This window comes from Tachyglossus aculeatus, chromosome 1 (assembly GCF_015852505.1).
Source record: "Tachyglossus aculeatus isolate mTacAcu1 chromosome 1, mTacAcu1.pri, whole genome shotgun sequence".
Classification (NCBI taxonomy): domain Eukaryota; kingdom Metazoa; phylum Chordata; class Mammalia; order Monotremata; family Tachyglossidae; genus Tachyglossus; species Tachyglossus aculeatus.
In genome coordinates this window covers 33633587-33653054 of record NC_052066.1, presented here as the reverse complement: position 1 = coordinate 33653054, position 19468 = coordinate 33633587, and the positions used below count along the sequence as shown (strand labels likewise).

At 42.7% G+C, this 19468-nt stretch overlaps 1 protein-coding gene and 1 non-coding gene across 2 annotated transcripts in view; both read left to right on the top strand.

Annotated features, from left to right (window-relative positions):
- Nucleotides 1-19468, top strand: part of SERPINI1 (serpin family I member 1) — a 97752-nt gene that overhangs the window by 61605 nt on the left and 16679 nt on the right. The window contains exons 5-6 of the mRNA XM_038743516.1: nucleotides 7221-7425; nucleotides 12697-12794. Coding sequence (XP_038599444.1) covers nucleotides 7221-7425; nucleotides 12697-12794 — 303 coding nt within the window. The remainder of the gene's footprint in view (nucleotides 1-7220; nucleotides 7426-12696; nucleotides 12795-19468) is intronic.
- On the top strand, nucleotides 6318-6454 carry LOC119936770. The gene has a single exon (XR_005453843.1). It is a non-coding gene; the product is annotated as a small nucleolar RNA SNORA7 (small nucleolar RNA).

Genomic DNA, 19468 nt, shown 5'->3' with positions numbered 1-19468 from the left:
AATGTGGGACAGGGACTGTGTCCAAACGGATTGCCTTATCTACCCCAGGGCTTAGAACTGTGGTTGGCACATAGTAAGCGCTTAACAAATGCCAGAGAAACAGCGTGGCTCAGTGGAAAGAGCACGGGCTTTGGAGTCAGAGGTCATGGGTTCAAATCCTGGCCCCGCCAATTGTCAGCTGTGTGACTTTGGGCACGTCACTTAACTTCTCTGTGCCTCAGTTACCTCATCTGTAAAATGGGGATGAAGACTGTGAGCCCTCAAGGGACAACCTGATCACCTTGTACCCTCCTCAGTGCTTAGAACAGTGCTTTGCACATAGTAAGCGCTTAATAAATGCCATCATTATTATTATTATCACCATTTAAAAAAAATTATAAATGACCTAGATGACTCAGATATCATCTTCATGTCTCTAGACTGTAAGCCTGTCACTAGACTGTAAGCTCATTGTGGGCAGGGAACGCGTCTGTTTATTGTTGGATTGTACTCTCCCAAGTGCACTGCTCTGTACACAGTACGTGCTCAAGAAATATGATCGAATGAAAATCCACTGTTCTCAGCAGAACGCCCCTGTAGTCTAAGGTTTGGCAACAATTTTGTGCAGAAAAGCCAAGCCAGAGGGAACCTTTGTGTGGTTGGTGCATTGAGAGCCAATCGTGCAATTTACACACACACACACACAGTAATGTAGTGTACTGCATTAGGAATCTAACTGTTAAAATGCATCATCCCCTTTTCTGCGTGTCACTCGCTGGACCTGATCGGACAGCCCTCCTCCCCAGAGCTTCCCACTGCTACTCTGGGCTTTCTTGGGTTCATGGGCTCCCTATGTGGTAGGTGACATTTTATGTCACGCTGAGCCTTGTGCAATTTGCTATCATCGCTGTGCCAAGCAGCAGTAGCTGCTCGTAGCATTAGAGTAGGGGAGGGGAAGAGAGAGGATGAAAAGGAAGAGAAGGGGAAGGAGAGGGAATGGTGGCAGAAGCCTCCTTCATTCATTCATTCATTCAATCGTATTAATTGAGCGCTTACTGCGTGCCGAGCACTGTACTAAGCGCTTGGGAAGTACAAGTCGGCAACATCTAGAGACGGTCCCTACCCAACAGCGGGCTCACAGGCTAGGAGGGGGAGACAGACGGCAAAACAAAACGTATTAACAAAATAAAATAAATAGAATAAATATGTACAAATAAAATAAATAAATTCATTCATTCATTCAGTCGTATTTATTGAGCGCTTACTGCGGTTGGTACTGGCAGAGGTTAGTATCTTCCAGTTTCCATTCATTCATTTGTTCAGTCGTATTTATTGAGCACTTACGGTGTGCAGAGCACCATACTAAGCACTTGGAAAGTACAAAGCAGCAATAGAGGCAGTCCCTGCCCACAGTGGGCTTATTTCCTTCTTCAGTCATATTTATTGAGCACTTACTATGTGCAGAGCACCGTACTAAGCACTTGGAACGTACAAAGCAGCAATAGAGACAATCCCTGCCCACAGCAGGCTTATTTCCTTCCTCTTCCACCTCCCCTCTCACCCCTGCCATCTGCACAGATAGGTACAAGTGTATATATCTGTAATTTATTTACTTGGATTAATGTCTGTCTCCCCCTCTAGACTGTAAGTTTGTTGTGGGCAGGGAATGTGTCTGTTATTATCATCATCATCATCAATCGTATTTATTGAGCACTTACTGTGAACAGAGCACTGTACTAAGCGCTTGGGAAGTACAAGTTGGCAACATATAGAGACAGTCCCTACCCAACAGTGGGCTCACAGTCTAAAAGGGGGAGACAGAGAACAAAACCAAACATACTGACAAAATAAAATAAATAGAATAGATATGTTGCTGTAGTGCACTCTCCCAAGCACTTAGTACAGTGCTCTGCACACAGTAAGCGCTCAGTAAATAGGACTGACTGATTGAGCCCTGGGATGTGAGACAGCCATGCCCATGCAACCAGGTACAGATAGCCCAAGAGCATCCGCCTTCAAAGCCCTACTGAGAGCTCCCCTCCTCCAGGAGGCCTTCCCAGACTGAGCCCCCTCCTTCCTCTCCCCCTTCTCCCCCTCCCCATCCCCTCGCCTTACCTCCTTCCCCTCCCCACAGCACCTGTATATATGTATATATGTTTGTACGTATTTATTACTCTTTATTTTATTTGTACATATTTAGTCTATTTTATTTTGTTAATATGTTTTGTTTTGTTGTCTGTCTCCCCCTTTGAGACTGCGAGCCCGCTGTTGGGTAGGGACCATCTCTAGATGTTGCCAACTTGTTCTTCCCAAGCGCTTAGTACCGTGCTCTGCACACAGTAAGCGCTCAATAAATACTATTGAATGAATGAATGAATGAATCTGCCACCTCCCTCCTGGGCCCACCAGGACAGACAGGGACCCCTTTCCTCCTCCCTAAGGACTCCAGAGAGAGCTCCAGGGACAAATGAAGCCTTCCCAGACTGAGCCCCTTCCTTCCTCACCCCCTCATCCCCCTCTCCATCCCCCCCATCTTACCTCCTTCCCTTCCCCACAGCACCTGTATATATGTATATATGTTTGAACATATTTATTACTCTATTTATTTATTTATTTATTTTACTTGTACATATTTATCCTATTTATTTTATTTTGTTAGTATGGTTTTGTTCTCTGTCTCCCCCTTTTAGACTGTGAGCCCACTGTTGGGTAGGGACTGTCTCTATATGTTGCCAATTTGTACTTCCCAAGCGCTTAGTACAGTGCTCTGCACATAGTAAGCGCTCAATAAATACGATTGATGATGATGATGATGAAATGAGCCCTGGATTCACTCTCTCCCCAGCTCAGAGCTGGGCCCTGACCCTCCCCACCCTGCGACCAATGACAGGATTCAGCTATGGAGCTCAGGGGAAGGGACAGAGGAAAGTTTTCCAGCTTCCCGGGGCTGTAGAGAAGACCTGGCCCTGCTCCTGCCCTGGCCTCTGCCACTACTGCTGCTGCCCTGATTCCTGGCTTTAGCTTCCAAACAGCGTGGTTTAATGGAAGGAGCACGGGCTTCGGAGTCAGAGATTGTGGGTTCTAATCCCGATTCCGCCACCTGTCAGCTGTGTGACTCTGGGCAAGCCATTTGACTTCTCTGTGCCTCAGTTACTTCATCTGTAAAATGAGAATTAAGACTGTGAGCCCCAAGTGGGACAACCTGATTACCTTGTATCTTCACCTCTGCTTAGAACAGTGCTTGGCACATAGTAAGCGCTTAACAAATATTATTATTATTATTATTATTATTATTATTATTATTCAAAGAGCTGTTAGGCCCGTGGGAACACCCAGGTTAGGCGGAAATTCTCCTCCACCTGGGACCGAAGTTCGTTGACTTTGTGGCACCGGGCATTCATTCATTCAATTGTATTTATAGAGCGCTTGCTGTGTGTAGACCACCGTACTAAGTGGTTGGGAGAGTACAATATAACAAATATTTCCCAGGCCAGTTGGCATGAGTGTGGCATCTGAGTGACTAGGGTCTGGTCCCACCCTGGCTTTTTGCGAGCTCCCAGAGTCCTTTGTAGGGGACTCGGTCCATGAAGAAGCAGCATGGCTTAATGAAAAGTGGCCTGGAGGCAGGGAATCCCGGTTTCACCACTTGTCTGCTATGTGACCTTGGGCAAGTAAGTCACTTTACTTCTCTGGGCCTCAGTTACCTCATCTGTAAAATAGGGATTAATAATAACGATAATAATAATAATGGCATCTATTAAGCGCTTACTTTGTGCAAAGCACTGTTCTAAGCGCTGGGGAGGTTACAAGGTGATCAGGTTGTCCCACGTGGGGCTCACAGGCTTGATCCCCATTTTACAGATGAGGTAACTGAGGCCCAGAGAAGTGAAGTGACTTGTCCAAAGTCACACAGCTGACAGTTGGCAGAGCCGGGATTCGAACCCATGACCTCTGACTCCAAAGCCCGTGCTCTTTCCATTGAACCATGCTGTTTCTCACGATGGGACTAAAGACTGTAAACCCCGTATGGAACAGGGACAGTGTCCAACCTGATTAGTTTCTATCTACTCCAGCGCTTAGAAATGTGTTTGACACATTCTAGACTGTGAGCACGTTGTTGGGTAGCGACTGTGTACATGTTGCTTACTTGTACTTCCCAAGTGCTTAGTACAGTGCTCTGCACAGAGTAAGTGCTCAATAAATACGATTGAATGAATGAATAGCAAGCCCTTAACAAATATCATCATTATTATTTTTTTTTTTTAAATCTCAGCCCTGCTATTTGCCTACTTGGACAAGTCACTTAATTTCTCTGTGACAATAATGATAATAATAATAATAACAACAACATTAATTGTGGTGTTTGTTGAACACCTCCTATGTGCCAAGCAGTGAACTAAGTGCTAAGGTAGATACAAGGTCACTAGATCACCACACGGGTCTCATAGTCTAAGTAGGAGGTAGAACAGGTATTGAATCCCCATTTTACAGTTGAGGAAACAGAGGCAAAGAGAAGTTAAAGTGACTTGCCCGAGGTCCCACAGCAGGATTAGAACCCAGGGCCTCAGACTACCAAACTCCTGCTCTTTCTAATAGGTCACGCTTCTTCTATGCCTCAGATTCCTCATCTGCAGAGTAGGGATTCAATATCTGGTCTCTCTCCTAAGTAGAATGTGAATCCCATGTGGATAGGGGGTGTGTTCAATACAATTGTTTTGTATCTACCCCAGTACGGTGCTTAGCACAGAGTAAGTGCCTAACAAGCAGCATGGCTTAATGGAAAGAGGCCTAGAGTCAGGGAATCCCGACTTCACCACTTGTCTGCTATGTGACCTTGGGCAAGTTACTTTACTTCTCTGGGCCTCAGTTACCTCATCTGTAAAATACGGATTAAAACTGTGCGCCCCATGTGGAACAGGGATTGTGTCCAACCTGATTAGTTTCTATCTGCCCCAGCCTGGCTCAGTGGAAAGAGCAAAGGCTTTGGAGTCAGAGGTCATGGGTTCAAATCCCGGCTCTGCCAACTGTCAGCTGTGTGATTTTGGGCAAGTCACTTAACATGTCTGTGCCTCAGTTACCAGTTACCTCATCTATAAAGTGGGGATTAAAAGTGACCCCCACCCCCGTGGGACAACCTGATCACCTTGTAACCTCCCCAGCGCTTAGAACAGTATTTTGCACACAGTAAGCATTTAAGAAATACCATCATTATTAAGTACTACTACTATTATTATTATTATTAGTAGTAGTAGTACCGTTATTGTTATTACTATTATTTTTATTATTATTATTTTTCCAGGAATCAATGCCATTAGGTGTTGAGATTTTTTTTTCCTTTGGAGGTAAAAGGTGGGATCACTTATCTGCTCAACCCCAATCTGAACCAAATTAGCCATCTAGTCTTTAGGATTAGCCTAGGAAAATAGGGGAAGCTCCGTCTAGGACCTGTGAAGGGCCCAGTGACCATGGCCCAGCCAGATTATCAAACATGGAGACAATTAAGGTCAACAAGAAAACTGGATCAATCAATTAATCATATTAATTGAGTGCTTACAGTGGGCAGAGTACTGTGCCAAGAGTACTAAGTACTGTACTAAGAGGAGCAGCATGGCTCAGTGGAAAGAGGCTGTGCTTGGGAGTCAGAGGTTGTGGGTTCTAATCCCAGCTCTGCCACTTGTCAACTGTATGACCTTAGTCAAGTCACTTCACTTCTCTGCCCCTCAGTTACCTCATTTGTAATATGAGGATGAAGACTGTGAGCCCCACGTGTGACAACCAGATTACCTTCTATCTACCCCAGCACTTAGAACGGTGCTTAGCACGTAGTAAACCCTTAACAACAACAACAACCAAAAGTGCTTGGAAGAGTACAGTGCAAGGCACATAGTAAGTACTTAACATATACCATAATTATTATTATTACATTATAACAGAGTCGATAGACACGCTCCCTGCTCACAGTGAGTGTACAATCTAGAGGGGGAGGCAGACATTAATATAAATGAATTAATTACTAATTATATACATCACTGTTGTGGGGCTGAGGGAGGGGTGTATAGAGGGTGCAGTTTGATGTGTGCGGGCGATACAGAATGGAGTGGGGGAAGAGAAAATGCAGGCTTAGGAAAGGCCTCTTGGAGAAGATGTACTTTTAATAAGGTTTTGAAAGTGGAGAGACTGATAAACTATCAGGTATGAAGAGGAAGGCTACTACAGGCCAGAGGCAGGGCGTGGGTGATGAGATAGATGAGATTGCGGTATAATGAGTAGGTTGGCATTAGAGGAGTGAAGTTTGGGGGCTGGATTGTAGTTGGAAAGAAGCGAGGCAAGGGAAGAGGCACCTCTCAGGGTCATACCTGGAGAGTTCCAGTACTCTACCAGTCTCGGCCGTGGGAGGGAGAGTCATGCAGAGACATATCCATTCCATTCCTAGCTTGGACAGTGGCTAGTGATTGGAAGACCATCTGCCACAAGTCAAAACTCACCTGTACTAGGCAGCAGCAACATGGGAGAGAATCGAGGGCAGAGACTCGGGTTTACTGCACGGAAGGAGGCAATGGTAAACCGCCTCTGTATTTTGACCAAGAAAACTCGATGGATGCACTACCAGAACGATTGCAGGTGGAGGTAGGGCACTCTGGGAGAGATGTGTTCATGGCGTCGCTATGGGCTGGACACAACTTGACAGCATAAGACATCGGCAACAAGGTAGGAGGGGGCATGATGACTGAATGTACTTCCCAAGCGCTTAGTACAGTGCTCTGCACACAGTAAGTGCTCAATAAATACGAATGAATGAATGAATGAATGCTTTCATGCCAATGGTGAGAAGTTTCTGTTTGATGTGGAGGTAGATGGTCAACCACTGGAGGTTCTTGAGGAGTAGGGAAAGGGTGTAGTATAGTACCTGACACACAGTAAGTGCTTAACAAATTACATTATTATTATTATTATTATCATTATTATTATTATTATTATGTCCTGAACGTTTCTTTAGAAAAATGATCTGAGCAGCAGAATGAAGCATGGCCTGGAGTGGGGAGAGACAAGAGGCAGAGAGGTCAGCCAGGAGGTTGATGCAGTAATCAAAGCATTCTGTCTTGAGTATTACTTTCCAAATATATTCCTTTTTTTCCAGATATCCCCATTTTCATATCCCACAGGCAGTTTGAAAGGTGTAAGTGTCACCCTCCTAGAATCGTTAAAAGTTTTGCAATGGTCTTGTAATCCTTCTTTTTTAGGAGAATTCAGTGATGGCTCCAATGAAGCAGGCGGTATCTATCAAGTTCTGGAAATACCATATGAGGGGGATGAGATAAGTATGATGTTCATTCTTTCCAGACAAGAAGTGCCATTAGCAACCTTGGAACCATTAATCAAACCTCAGCTGATTGAAGAATGGGCCAACTCTGTGAAGAAGCAAAAAGTGGAAGTGTACCTGCCAAGGTGAGACATAATCTCTTTATTCCCAGGATGGAGTGAAACAAAATTGCATCGAGTCAGAACCTTAGGTAAAAGGAAGGATTAAACTAGAGTTACTAACCCTAAAACACTGCCGGGTTGTTCTGAACGTCATTAGTGTGAGTTGCAAACTTGGAGTTTGGGAAATAGTGAAAAGATAAGAGACTGCCCCGTCCAGAAATAAAAATATTAGTTCATTAACCAATATCTGTGTACTCTGTGTGGGACAGGGACTTGTATTTCCCCCCACTCCCACCCCCTGCGCTTAGTACAGTGCCTGGCACATAGTAAATGCTTAACAGATACCATAGTTATCATTATTATTACTATTATTATTATCAAGAGGTACATATTAATAAGCAACTTAAACATGTTTTAGTTTTGTAATGCTCAAAATGTCCATTGGATTCATATTAAATTTTATAAATTGGGCAATAAAATACTTTTGTTCATATTAGTAAAATTATGTCCCCATATCTTAGTAAAATGCAGCCTGCAGTGCTGCAACACTTCTTTTTTTTGTCATGTACATTTTTTTATAGCATAATGGAGATATCATGTGAAAACCGAAATAGAATCATGACAGGATGCTAAAATTTTCTTCCAAGGTGTAACTTTTGCCACCCTACTTGTCACAGGCAATGTACTCAGCAAATTAAGGAAGTGACAGGAGAATGTAAGAGTTGGAAGATCCATGGCTGTCCTTCAACTCAGGCATTTACTGTGACTACCATTTTGTTTATATCCTGGATTCACTCCTCCTGATCTTATGATCACAGAACATGCTTGTACTTTCACAAGATGGCATGTTCGAGAAGAAGCAGGGCCTAGTGGATAGACAAGGTCCTGGGAGTTGGAAGGTCATGGGTTCTAATTCCCGTTCTGCCACTTGTCTGCTGTGTGAACTGGGGCAAGTCACTCCACTTCTCTGTGCCTCAGTTACCTCATCTGTTAAATGGGGATGGAGACTGTGAACCCCACATGGGACAGGGACTGTGCGTCCAACCCAACTTGCTGTATCCCCTCCAGTGCTTAGCACAGTGCCTGGAACTTAGTAAGCACTTAACAAATACCATAATTATTATTATAGGTAGATTTGATCCTACTGGTTTGTCGGAAATTTCTGGCTGCCGTGTTATCAAATTATAAATTCTTCTCATGTCACAAGAAACCTTCGCAGGTTCTACTTGGAATTTTCTGCACATTGCCTAGGAAATGTAAACAAAATCTAAATGATAAATCTCATTGTCCCTCTCACGAACAGGGAAGATAACTGATTAAGTGGCAGAGAAAAACTGAAGGTGTATTTTCAGGGAGATGATATAAAACAGATGTCTTTGTGAATAATTGGCTTCAAGATGTTTGCTTTAACAATAATACAGTTTGATCTAGTAGAAAATTTGTTTTGTGGTACTAATCATTTTTAAATCCATATAATTATGATTTCACTTAAAAGACTAATTTTATTTATTTGATTGTAGGAATTATGAACCCTATTTATTGCTGGAAGATTTACTTTCAATGTGTATTATCAAAATGTATTTACCTTTTCCTTAAAACCCACACTAGGCTTGAAATTCAATACAGTGACACTCTTTTTTCCTAGTTGAATCCAATTAACTGCAATTTTTCCCATGTACTGAATTTCTATTAGGATTCAGAGGTGTCAGCAGGATTTTATCAGTGTGCTAAATAAACATTCCACAAATATTTTATGTGTTCATTCAAGAGTGATTGCTAAAAATATGGTCCGCTGACACTGTCCACTGAGAAATTAAAAGCAGCAGCGGCAGAAGAAAATAAATTTTCCTATTCTGAAATATATCCTCCAGCTATGAAGTGGATTTGTTTCCCATTCATTAGTAATTGTGCCCAAATTACTAAGTGTAGCTCTTACTTTGCATTTCCAGGAAGGCTTGTACAGATGTTAAACTATATTCTTTTTTGAGTGTTAAATGACTATTTTCCATTTAAATGAATTAATGTGTTCTACAATTTAATCCTGTTTATTGGTCAGTTGAAAGGGAATATGCATTGATGAAAATGAATCATAAAAGCATCTCCAAGTTTTTAGGTTTTTTATTTCAACCATTTTACATTTCTCCCAACTGTGTTGTATTGTACTCTCCCAAACGTGTAGTACATCGCTCTGTGGATAGTAAGCACTTTATAAATACCATTGATGATGATGATGATGTGCTTTCTGTCAAAAGTGCAAAATTTGTCATGTTTTCACAAAGATGAAAATCTATCTGAAAAAGAAACTGTGAAAGCAATTTGGTGCAAGTTATGGGGTGAGGATACATGATCTTAGTTCTCAGATCTTTCTGTCTCGGGTTATCAAAAACAAAGTAACTTAGCTTTCTTGCTTTTTTTTCCTTTCTTGATTACCTCATTTTTCTTACTAATTGAAAGAAAGTAGAACACCAGTAATGTTAATCAGTTGAATTGAGACAATTAATTAGGCCTCTAAACAAAATTAGATCGAACTTTCTCATGCAGGATGTCATCCAGTATGGGAGCATTGGCCATATTAACCTAAATTTAAACAGTTGATTTAGATAACTCAGTGGAAAGAGCCCGGGCATTGGAGTCAGAGGTCGTGGGTTCAAATCCCGGCTCCGCCACTTGTCAGCTGTGTGACTTTGGGCAAGTCACTTCACTTCTCTGGGCCTCAGTTCCTTCATCTGTCAAATGGGGATGAAGACTGTGAGCCCCCCATGGGACAACCTGATCACCTTGTAACCTCCCCAGCGCTTAGAACAGTTCTTTGCACATAGTAAGCGCTTAATAAATGCCATTATTATTATTATTATAACTATGCTTAGATAATTTGTGTTCCAATCAACATCCTATCAGCCACATATAGAGTCCAGTTGCTACTTGAAGAACCTAAAAAGGAAGTAAAAATGTGATCCCTGCCCATGAGAAGCTTGACGATTTGAGGAGACAGTAGACATACATTCATGTCTCCATCGTTAGAGTGTAAACTTCTTGTGAACAGTATCACTCACTACTTTATTCTGTATTTTCCAAACCCCTAGAACACTGCATTCCACCAAGTCTACTCACATCTCCCCACTCCTCAGAAACCTCCATTGGTTGCCCATCCATCTCTGCATCAAACTGCTTACCATCGTCTTTGAGGCACACGATCAACTCTCCCCTTGGTACCTTACCTCTCTGATCTCCTCTGTGATTTCGTTAGTCACTGTACCTTGATCTCATCTCTCCTTCTGCTGATCTCTTTCCAGGTCAAAGGGAGACCCTTTGGTCTGGAACTCTTGACCCTTCATTTCCAGCAGACCACCACTCTACCTGTTTTCAAACATGCGCTCATCAGCATGTATTAGCTCTAGAATTATCATTGACTGATTGATTACCTTTGATGATTTTACATATTATCTGCAGTATTCTTCATGATGTATATGGGCTGCCTTGTGATATTCTTTTTTTCATCTAGTTCTAACATGGTTTATCAGCTGAACGTGAGCTTTCTTCCAACTGTTCTTATTGTGTCTGATTCTCAGTAGCAGTTAAGTACAGCTAACCGTTTTCATCACATTATTATTCCCAAGCCAATTTTTAAGAGTTAAAGCTAATGATATCGTGATTTTTCATTTCCATCAGATCCTTGGCCTTTTCTTGAGATCATTCCCTTGCAATACTCAGTTAGCAGACAGTAGTTTGAAAGAGTTGTTTAGCACATCTGAAAAATTTCTGTCTGAATATTTGGGTAAGACTGAGGAAATGGGTATTTAAAAATTTAGAAAACATCTTAGTTTTCATCAAATTGATCTTACGTGCTATGATTTTCTGAAGAAGAAAGAAACACGTGGAGAAACCTGAAGAGTGATGAACTTCTATCCTCTACCATTGTGATTTTATTCCTAAGTTATTAACTTCCTGGTCATACCATGGAAATTATTCCTAATTCATGTTCTGGTCATTTTCAAAGATAGGTTTTATTCTCCACAAATTTCTAATTAAGCATCTATCAGTAAAGGCCTGTGTCACTATCAGTTTACCTGTAGTTTCATGTTTTCCTTTCTTCCTTTTTTTTTTTAAAAGTTAACTTTACTGCATTAGCTGAAACAGTAGTTGTATAGTTGAATATTTGTGTGCGAATATGTAACATTCATCTTCAAAGATTACCACTAATTTTGCTGAATTGGGTTCTCATGTATATTTCTGTGCAATTAGAAGGACTGATTAATGATTAACACAGCCATGAACATGGATCTTCAACATAGTGTCCAATACTTAAGAGATATTTGTGTCTACTAACTCTACAACATTGAATTTTCCCAAATGCTTAGAGCAGTAAAAATCTTGTTGGGTAAGGACTGTCTCTATATGTTGCCGAATTGTACTTTCCAAGTGCTTAGTATAGTGCTCTGCACACAGTCAATAAATACGATTGAATGAATGAATAAATAAACTCTCAGTAAATACCTTTGATTAGGGCAGGTACAAGGAATCCTGAAAAAGCACTCTGTTTCTCTTCTCTATTGCCATTACCCTTTGATTTCAAGGAAGTCAACTTTTATGTAGGAACTCTGAAGATAAGTTTTTAGCTTCTTAAAATATGCAGTTGAAATACGTGGGGTTTCATGAACAAGGAGAAAATGGCATTAGCTGGCCTGGCAAAATGCCAGTAAAAAATTATACCGGCAAAATTATAGCAAATATTTGCAGACCCAAAGTATTTCAAAAACTACATTTAGGGCTTTTTTCATATCACCCTTCTGCCCCCCTTTTACTTCAAGCCCTAATCTTTCCACCTATTCAGTTTAGTCTGCTTTGTAGTCTTTTGTGTATTTTTTTCTACATGACTGTATTTATTTTGCATTCCCTATTTTTAAAGTTTCTGCCAATTCAGGAGAGGTATGAACTTGGTTTTGTGAGCTTTGCAAAAAAAATCACTGCATTTTCCTTACATAAATAGCATCAAATGCTACTAGCGATGACACCTTGTTTTGACTTATTTAGCTGTCACATCCTATATTAATTAGTAAGTATATTATTATTCTTTTCAATATTTGTCTAGGCATATAATTAATTCTCCTTACAAATATATAAGTAAAGAGTGAACAGTCTCTCTACACTGTAAACTCATTATGGGTAGGGAATGTGTCTGCTAATTCTGTTGCATTGCACTCTCCCAACCACTTTCTTCAGTGCTCTGCACATAATAAGCACTCAGTAAATACGATTGATGTTGATGTTGATAACATCAGTATATTTTTCTTCCAGATTCACTGTAGAACAAAAGATCAACCTGAAAGAGCTTTTGAAGAGTCTTGGGATTACAGAAATTTTCAGCAGGAATGCAGATCTGAGTGCACTGTCCGGTAAGATTTCCTTTCAGCTCCCTTGTATTAATATAGTTTTAGTTCCACAGAATGAATTCTTCAGTCTATAGAGATGTTTGAGGCGAAGGTATGTGAGTATAAAATGGCTTCTCTGAGCCAGGAACCAGATTATTATCAGGTTGATCTAGAGGTTAACAGAAGGAAAGGGACAAACCATGAATCCTAGAAATGCAATGACCAAGGAAATAAGCACTTGCCAGTGTAGGGGGATTACTTCGGCATCATAATGGCATAGTTATGATTAATTGCTGAAACTTACCGGGACTAGAGTATTGATTGCCTAGGAAATGTGAGAGAAGAGAAGGAAGTTAATGTATTCTGTGTTCTGACACTGGGAAAAAGGAGATAAGTAAAGAGTGCCTGCCTGGGTTATGATGAAAGGTGAAAAGAATGAATGCCCATGTGGAAGGATTCTATTACAAACCTTCAATCTAGGGAGAAAAGATCAATGAGGTTTTCTTTGGTTAGTAAACCAAAGGGATGTTATGTTAAGATCTGGTCCTAACAGGGGACTTTAGCCAGAGATGAGCTGGAAAAGAAATTCAACAAGCCTTCAGTAGTTACAAAAAAGTGGTCGTTATATTGAGCAGGAGAGGAAAATGTCACCACTCCGGTGGACAGAAAGAGGAAGCTGATAACCGACCCTGAAAAGACAAAGGCGTTTAATAATTTTTTATTCATTTTAATTAAAAAAAAAATAAGTGAGCAGTTGAGGAGTGACACCCACTTGAAGAGTGGAAAATCAATCTAGAATAGGAAAAGAAACTATTCAAGAAAAGTGGATGTATTAAATTAGTAGTGCCTAATGACAAGCATCCTAGAAATGAACAATACCAGTAAAATCTTTCTACAATAACATTCAAGACCTCAACCTCTTCCATTCAAGGCCTATCCACCTCCTTACCAAACAAAAACTCCTCACCATTGGCTTTAAAGTACTCGATAACCTTGACCCCTCCTACCTCACCTTGCTTCTCTCCTTCTACAACCCAGCCCGCATACTTTGCTCTTCTGGTGCTAACCTTCTCACTATGGCTCATCAGTTGTATTTATTGAGTGCTTACTGTGTGCAGAGCACTGTACTAAGCGCTTGGGAAGTCCAAGTTGGCAACATATAGAGACGGTCCTTACCCAACAGTGGGCTCACAGTCTAGAAGGGGGAGACAGAGAACAAAACCAAACGTATTAACAAAATAAAATAAATAGAATAGATATGTACAAGTAAAATACATCAATAAATAGAGTGATAAATCCGTACAAGCAATCAATCAATCAATCAATCGTATTTATTGAGCACTTACTGTGTGCAGAGCACTGTACTAAGCGCTTGGGAAGTCCAAGTTGGCAACATATAGAGACAGTCCCTACCCAACAGTGGGCTCACAGTCTAGAAGGGGGAGACAGAGAACAAAACAAAACATATTAACAAAATAAAATAAATAGAATAGATATGTACAAGTGAAATAAATCAATAAATAGAGTAATAAATCCGTACAAACATATATACATATATACATGTGCTGTGGGGAAGGGAAGGAGGTAAGGTGGTGGGGTGGAGAGGGGGAGGATGGGGAGAGGAAGAAGGGGGCTCAGCCTGGGAAGGCCTCCTGGAGGAGGTGAGCTCTCATTAGGGCCTTGAAGGGAGGAAGAGAGCTAGCTTGGCGGATGTGCGGAGGGAGGGCATTCCAGGCCGGGGGGTTCCTTGGATTCATCACATTCCCTTCTTTCCCTGCCACGCGGCCACAATGAAATGACTCCTTGAATGCTGCTTACCTGTGTGTTGCCACACGAGCCCATGTGTGTTTGCATGCGTGGCGTGGGGGTGCCCATGCATGTGTGTGCACACACATCATGCGTGAGATTGGATTTTCTCTCACGCCTTTCCCTCCAAAGCCCGGACGCATTGTCACGTTTGAGCCCTCATTCCATCCCTGCCTCTGGGACTGAGCTGTCCAGTGGGAAAAGAGCCCAGAGCGAGTGAGTGACAGGCAGTGGAGGGGAGCGGAGCTCGGCCTCTTGACCTCCTGTCTGCTGGACTCTCCTCCCCCAGCCCCCAGATGGATGAGAAGCAGCAAGGCACAGTGGAAAGAGCACGGGTTTGGGAGTCAGAAGTCATGGGTTCAAATCCCGGCTCGGCCAATTGTCAGCTGTGTGACTCTGGGCAAGTCACTTCACACTGCAGACCGCTGGCCCAAATCCTGCCTCAGGCCTGGAATGCCCTCTGTCCTCAAATCTGACACACAATTACTCTCCCCCCACCCTCAAAGCCTAATTAAAATCACATCTCCAAGAGGCCTTCCCAGACAAAGCCCCACTTTTCCTCATCTCACTGACTTGCTCCTTTGCTCTCTCCCCTGCCCCTGGCCCCACAGCACTTATGTATATATCTGTAATTTTATCCCTCCCCCCTCCCCCAGACTGTGAACTCATTGTGGGCAGGGATTGTCACTGTTTTTAGTTGTATTGTACTTTCCCAAGTGCTTAGTACAGTGCTTTGCAAACAGTAAGTGCTTAATAAATATGATTGAATGAATAAAACACCCAACAGGTGCATTGAACTCTACTATGAGTCAGGAGACTGTACTGTTTAACCTTGGGCAAATCAAGTAACCTCTCTGTGCCTCAGTTCCATTTTCCCTAGGTAAAATGTGATAAGGTCCTGCTAACCCTTCTTAGACTGACCCATGTGTGGGTAGAGAAATCATATCTCTTCCAAAGGAGATAAATAAGTAGAGTGGCTGGGTTATCTGTACCAGTACTGAGCACATAGTAAGTGCTTAGTTGAAAATAATAATAACAATTGTGGAATTTAAGTGCTTACTATGTGTCAAGCACTGTACTAAGTGCTGGGGTAGATAAAATAATAATAATAATGATGGCATTTGTTAAGTGCTTACTATGTGCAAAGCACAGTTCTAAGCGCTGGGGGGGATACAATGTGATCAAGTTGTCCCACGTGGGGCTCACAGTCTTAATCCCCGTTTTTACAGATGAGGTAACTGAGGCTCAGAGAAGTTAAGTGACTTGCCCAAGGTCACACAGCAGACTTGTGGTGGAGCCGGGATTCGAACCCATGACCTCTGACTCCAAAGCCCGTGCTTTTTCCACTGAGCCACGCTGCTTCTCTAAAGATAAAAGATAATCAGGCATGGGGTTCACAGTCTAAGAAGGGGGGACAACAAGTATTGAATCTCCATTTTACAGATGAGGGAACTCAGCTGAGGCACACAGAAGTTAAGTAACTTGCCCAAAATGACAGGTGGCAGAGCCGGGATTAAAACCTAGTTTTGCGTAGTGGCTAGAGCATGAGCCTGAGAGTCAGAAGGACTTGGGTTCTGGTCCCGGCTCCACCACTTGTCTGCTGTGTGACCTTAGGCAAGTCATTCTCTGCCTCAGTTACCTCATCTGTAAAATGCAGGTTAAGACTGTGAGCTCCATGTGGGACAGGGACTGAATCCAACCTAATTGCCTTGTATCTACCCAGCTCTTAGAATGGTGCCTGGCATATAGTAAGCACTTAACAAATACCTTAAAAAAGAGAGAACGAGGAAAGTAAGAGAAACATAGAAGAGAAGAGATTGAGTGAAAAACAGATTCCTGGTCACCCAGCAGAGTGGCAGAGGCAGGATTAGAACTCAGGTCTTCTGATTTCCAGGCCCGTGACCTTTCCACTAGTCCACGGTGCTTCTCTGTCAGTAAATATGATCCATGTTATCAACAAATTTGTAATAATAATAATAGTAATAATTATGGTATATGTTAAGCAAGAGAAGCAGAAGCACCGTGGCTCAGTGGAAGGAGCATGAGCTTTGGAATCAGAGGTCATGGGTTCAAATCCCTGCTCCGCCAATTCATCATCAACCGTATTTATTGAGCGCTTACTATGTGCAGAGCACTGTACTAAGCGCTTGGGAAGTACAAATTGGCAACATATAGAGACAGTCCCTACCCAACAGTGGGCTCATTTTGTCAGCTGTGTGACTTTGGGCAAGGCACTTAACTTCTCTGTGCTTCAGTTACCTCATCTGTAAAATAGGGATTAAGATTCTGAGCCCCCCGTGGGACAACCTGATCACCTTGTACCTCCCCAGTGCTTAGAACAGTGCTTTGCACGTAGTAAGCACTTAATAAATGCCGTAATCATCATCATCATTAAGCACTTACTGTGTGCCAAGCACTGTTCTAAGTACTGGGGTAGATATAAGGTAATTAGGTTGTCCCACTTGGGCTCACAGTCTTAATCCACATTTTTCAGATGAGATAATTGAGGTACAGAAGAGTTAATCGGCTTGCCCAAGGCCACACAGCAGACAAATGGTGGAGCCGGTATTAGAACATACGTCCTCTAACTCCCAAGCCGGGGCTCTTTCCATAGGGAGGCAGGCACCTAAATAAAATACAGGTAGGAGGTGGTAATTGTATATAAATATTAGTACATATGGGGGCAAGGGAGAATTGTAAGTATAAAAGTGCTCCAGTGAAGAGGAAATACTGAAGTAGCAGTGTTGGGGTAAAAATAAATTGCAGGAGGTGAGGGATTAATCAAGGGAAAGCCTCCCGGAAGATATTTGCTTTCAGAATGGCCTTGGAAATGGGAAGAACTGTGGTCTGTTGGATGTAAACTAGGCCTGGGATTAACGATCCTAGATCAGGCAACTCGTCCTGCTAGGCTGAAAACCCCCTTTAGACTGTAAACTCATTGCGGGCAGGGAATGTGTCTTCTTATTCATCATCATCATCATCAATCGTATTTATTGAGCACTTACTATGTGCAGAGCACTGTACTAAGCGCTTGGGAAGTACAAATTGGCAACATATAGAGACAGTCCCTACCCAACAGTGGGCTCACAGTCTAAAAGGGGGAGACAGAGAACAAAACCAAACATACTAACAAAATAAAATAAATAGAATAGATATGTACAAGTAAAATAAATAAATAAATAAATAGAGTAATAAATATGTACAAACATATATACATATATACAGGTGCTGTGGGGAAGGGAAGGAGGTAAGATGGGGGGATGGAGAGGGGGACGAGGGGGGAGAGGAAGGAAGGGGCTCAGTCTGGGAAGACCTCCTGGAGGAGGTGAGCTCTCAGCAGGGCCTTGAAGGGAGGAAGAGAGCTAGCTTGGCGGATGGGCAGAGGGAGGGCATTCCAGGCCCGGGGGATGACGTGGGCCGGGGGTCGATGGCGGGACAGGCGAGAGCGAGGTACGGTGAGGAGCTTAGCGGCAGAGGAGCGGAGGGTGTGGGCTGGGCAGTAGAAGGAGAGAAGGGAGGTGAGGTAGGAGGGGGCGAGGGGATGGACAGCCTTGAAGCCCAGGGTGAGGAGTTTCTGCCTGATGCGCAGATTGATTGGTAGCCACTGGAGATTTTTGAGGAGCGGAGTAATATGCCCAGAGCGTTTCTGGACAAAGATAATCCAGGCAGCAGCATGAAGTATGGATTGAAGTGGAGAGAAACACGAGGATGGGAGATCAGAGAGAAGGCTGATGCAGTAATTATTGTTGTTGTGTCATTGTTTTATTCTACTCTCCCAAATGCTTAGTGCAGTGTTCTGCACGCAGTAAGTGCTCAGTAAATACGATTGACTGACTGGCCCCACTTCCCACTCTGAACAGCCCTGCAGAGGAGTCTTGTCTTAGCTGTCGAGCCGTCTCCGACCCATAGCAACACCATGGATACATCTCTGCCAGAGAGTCTCACCTCTATCTGCAATCATTCTGATAGTGTATCCATAAAGTTTCCTCGGTAAAAATACGGAAATGGTTTACCATTGCCTCCTTCCATGCAGTAAACCTGAGTCTCCACCTCGACTCTCTCCTGTGCTGCTGCTGCCCAGTACAGGGGAGTCTTGACTTGTAGCAGATTGCTTCCAGATTGCCCAAACTAGGAATGGAATGGGTGGGACTCTGCGTGACTCTCCCTCCTGTATTCGAGACTGGTAGAGTACTGAAAACTCTCCAAGTGTGACCCTGAGAGGGTCCAGAGGGGAGTGTTAATTGAATAGCAGGAGGAGGAGAAACAGAAAGTGCCCAGCCAGGCCTGGGAACAGTAGGACTTGGGTTCTAATTCCACCTCTGCCACTTGTCTGCTGTGTGACTTTGGGTATATCACTTCACTTCTCTGTGCCTCATTTCCCTCATTTGTAAAATGGGGATTGAGACTCTGAGCCCCTGGTGGAACATGGCCGTGTCCAACCCAGTTATCTTGTCTCTACCCAGCTCTTAGGACAGTGCCTGGCAAATAGTAAGTGCTGAACAGATACCGTAAAAAAGAGAGAGAAAGATGAAGCTAACAGAGACACAGAAGAGTGATTAAATGAAAAATGCATTCCTCGTAGTGCAAGAAGGAAAAACTGAAAGGGAAGATGGAATAATAATTATAATAATGATAATAATGGCATTTGTTAAGCGCTTACTATGTGCAAAGCACTGTTCTAAGCACTGGGGGAATACAAGGTGATCAGGTTGTCCCATGTGGTCATCATCCCCATTTTATAGATGAGGTAACTGAGGCTCTGAGAAGTTAAATGGCTTGCCCAAGGTCACACAGCAGATATGGCGGAGCTGGGATTCGAATCAATCAATCAATCATATTTATTGAGTGCTTACTGTGTGCAGAGCACTGTACTAAGCACTTGGGAAGTACAA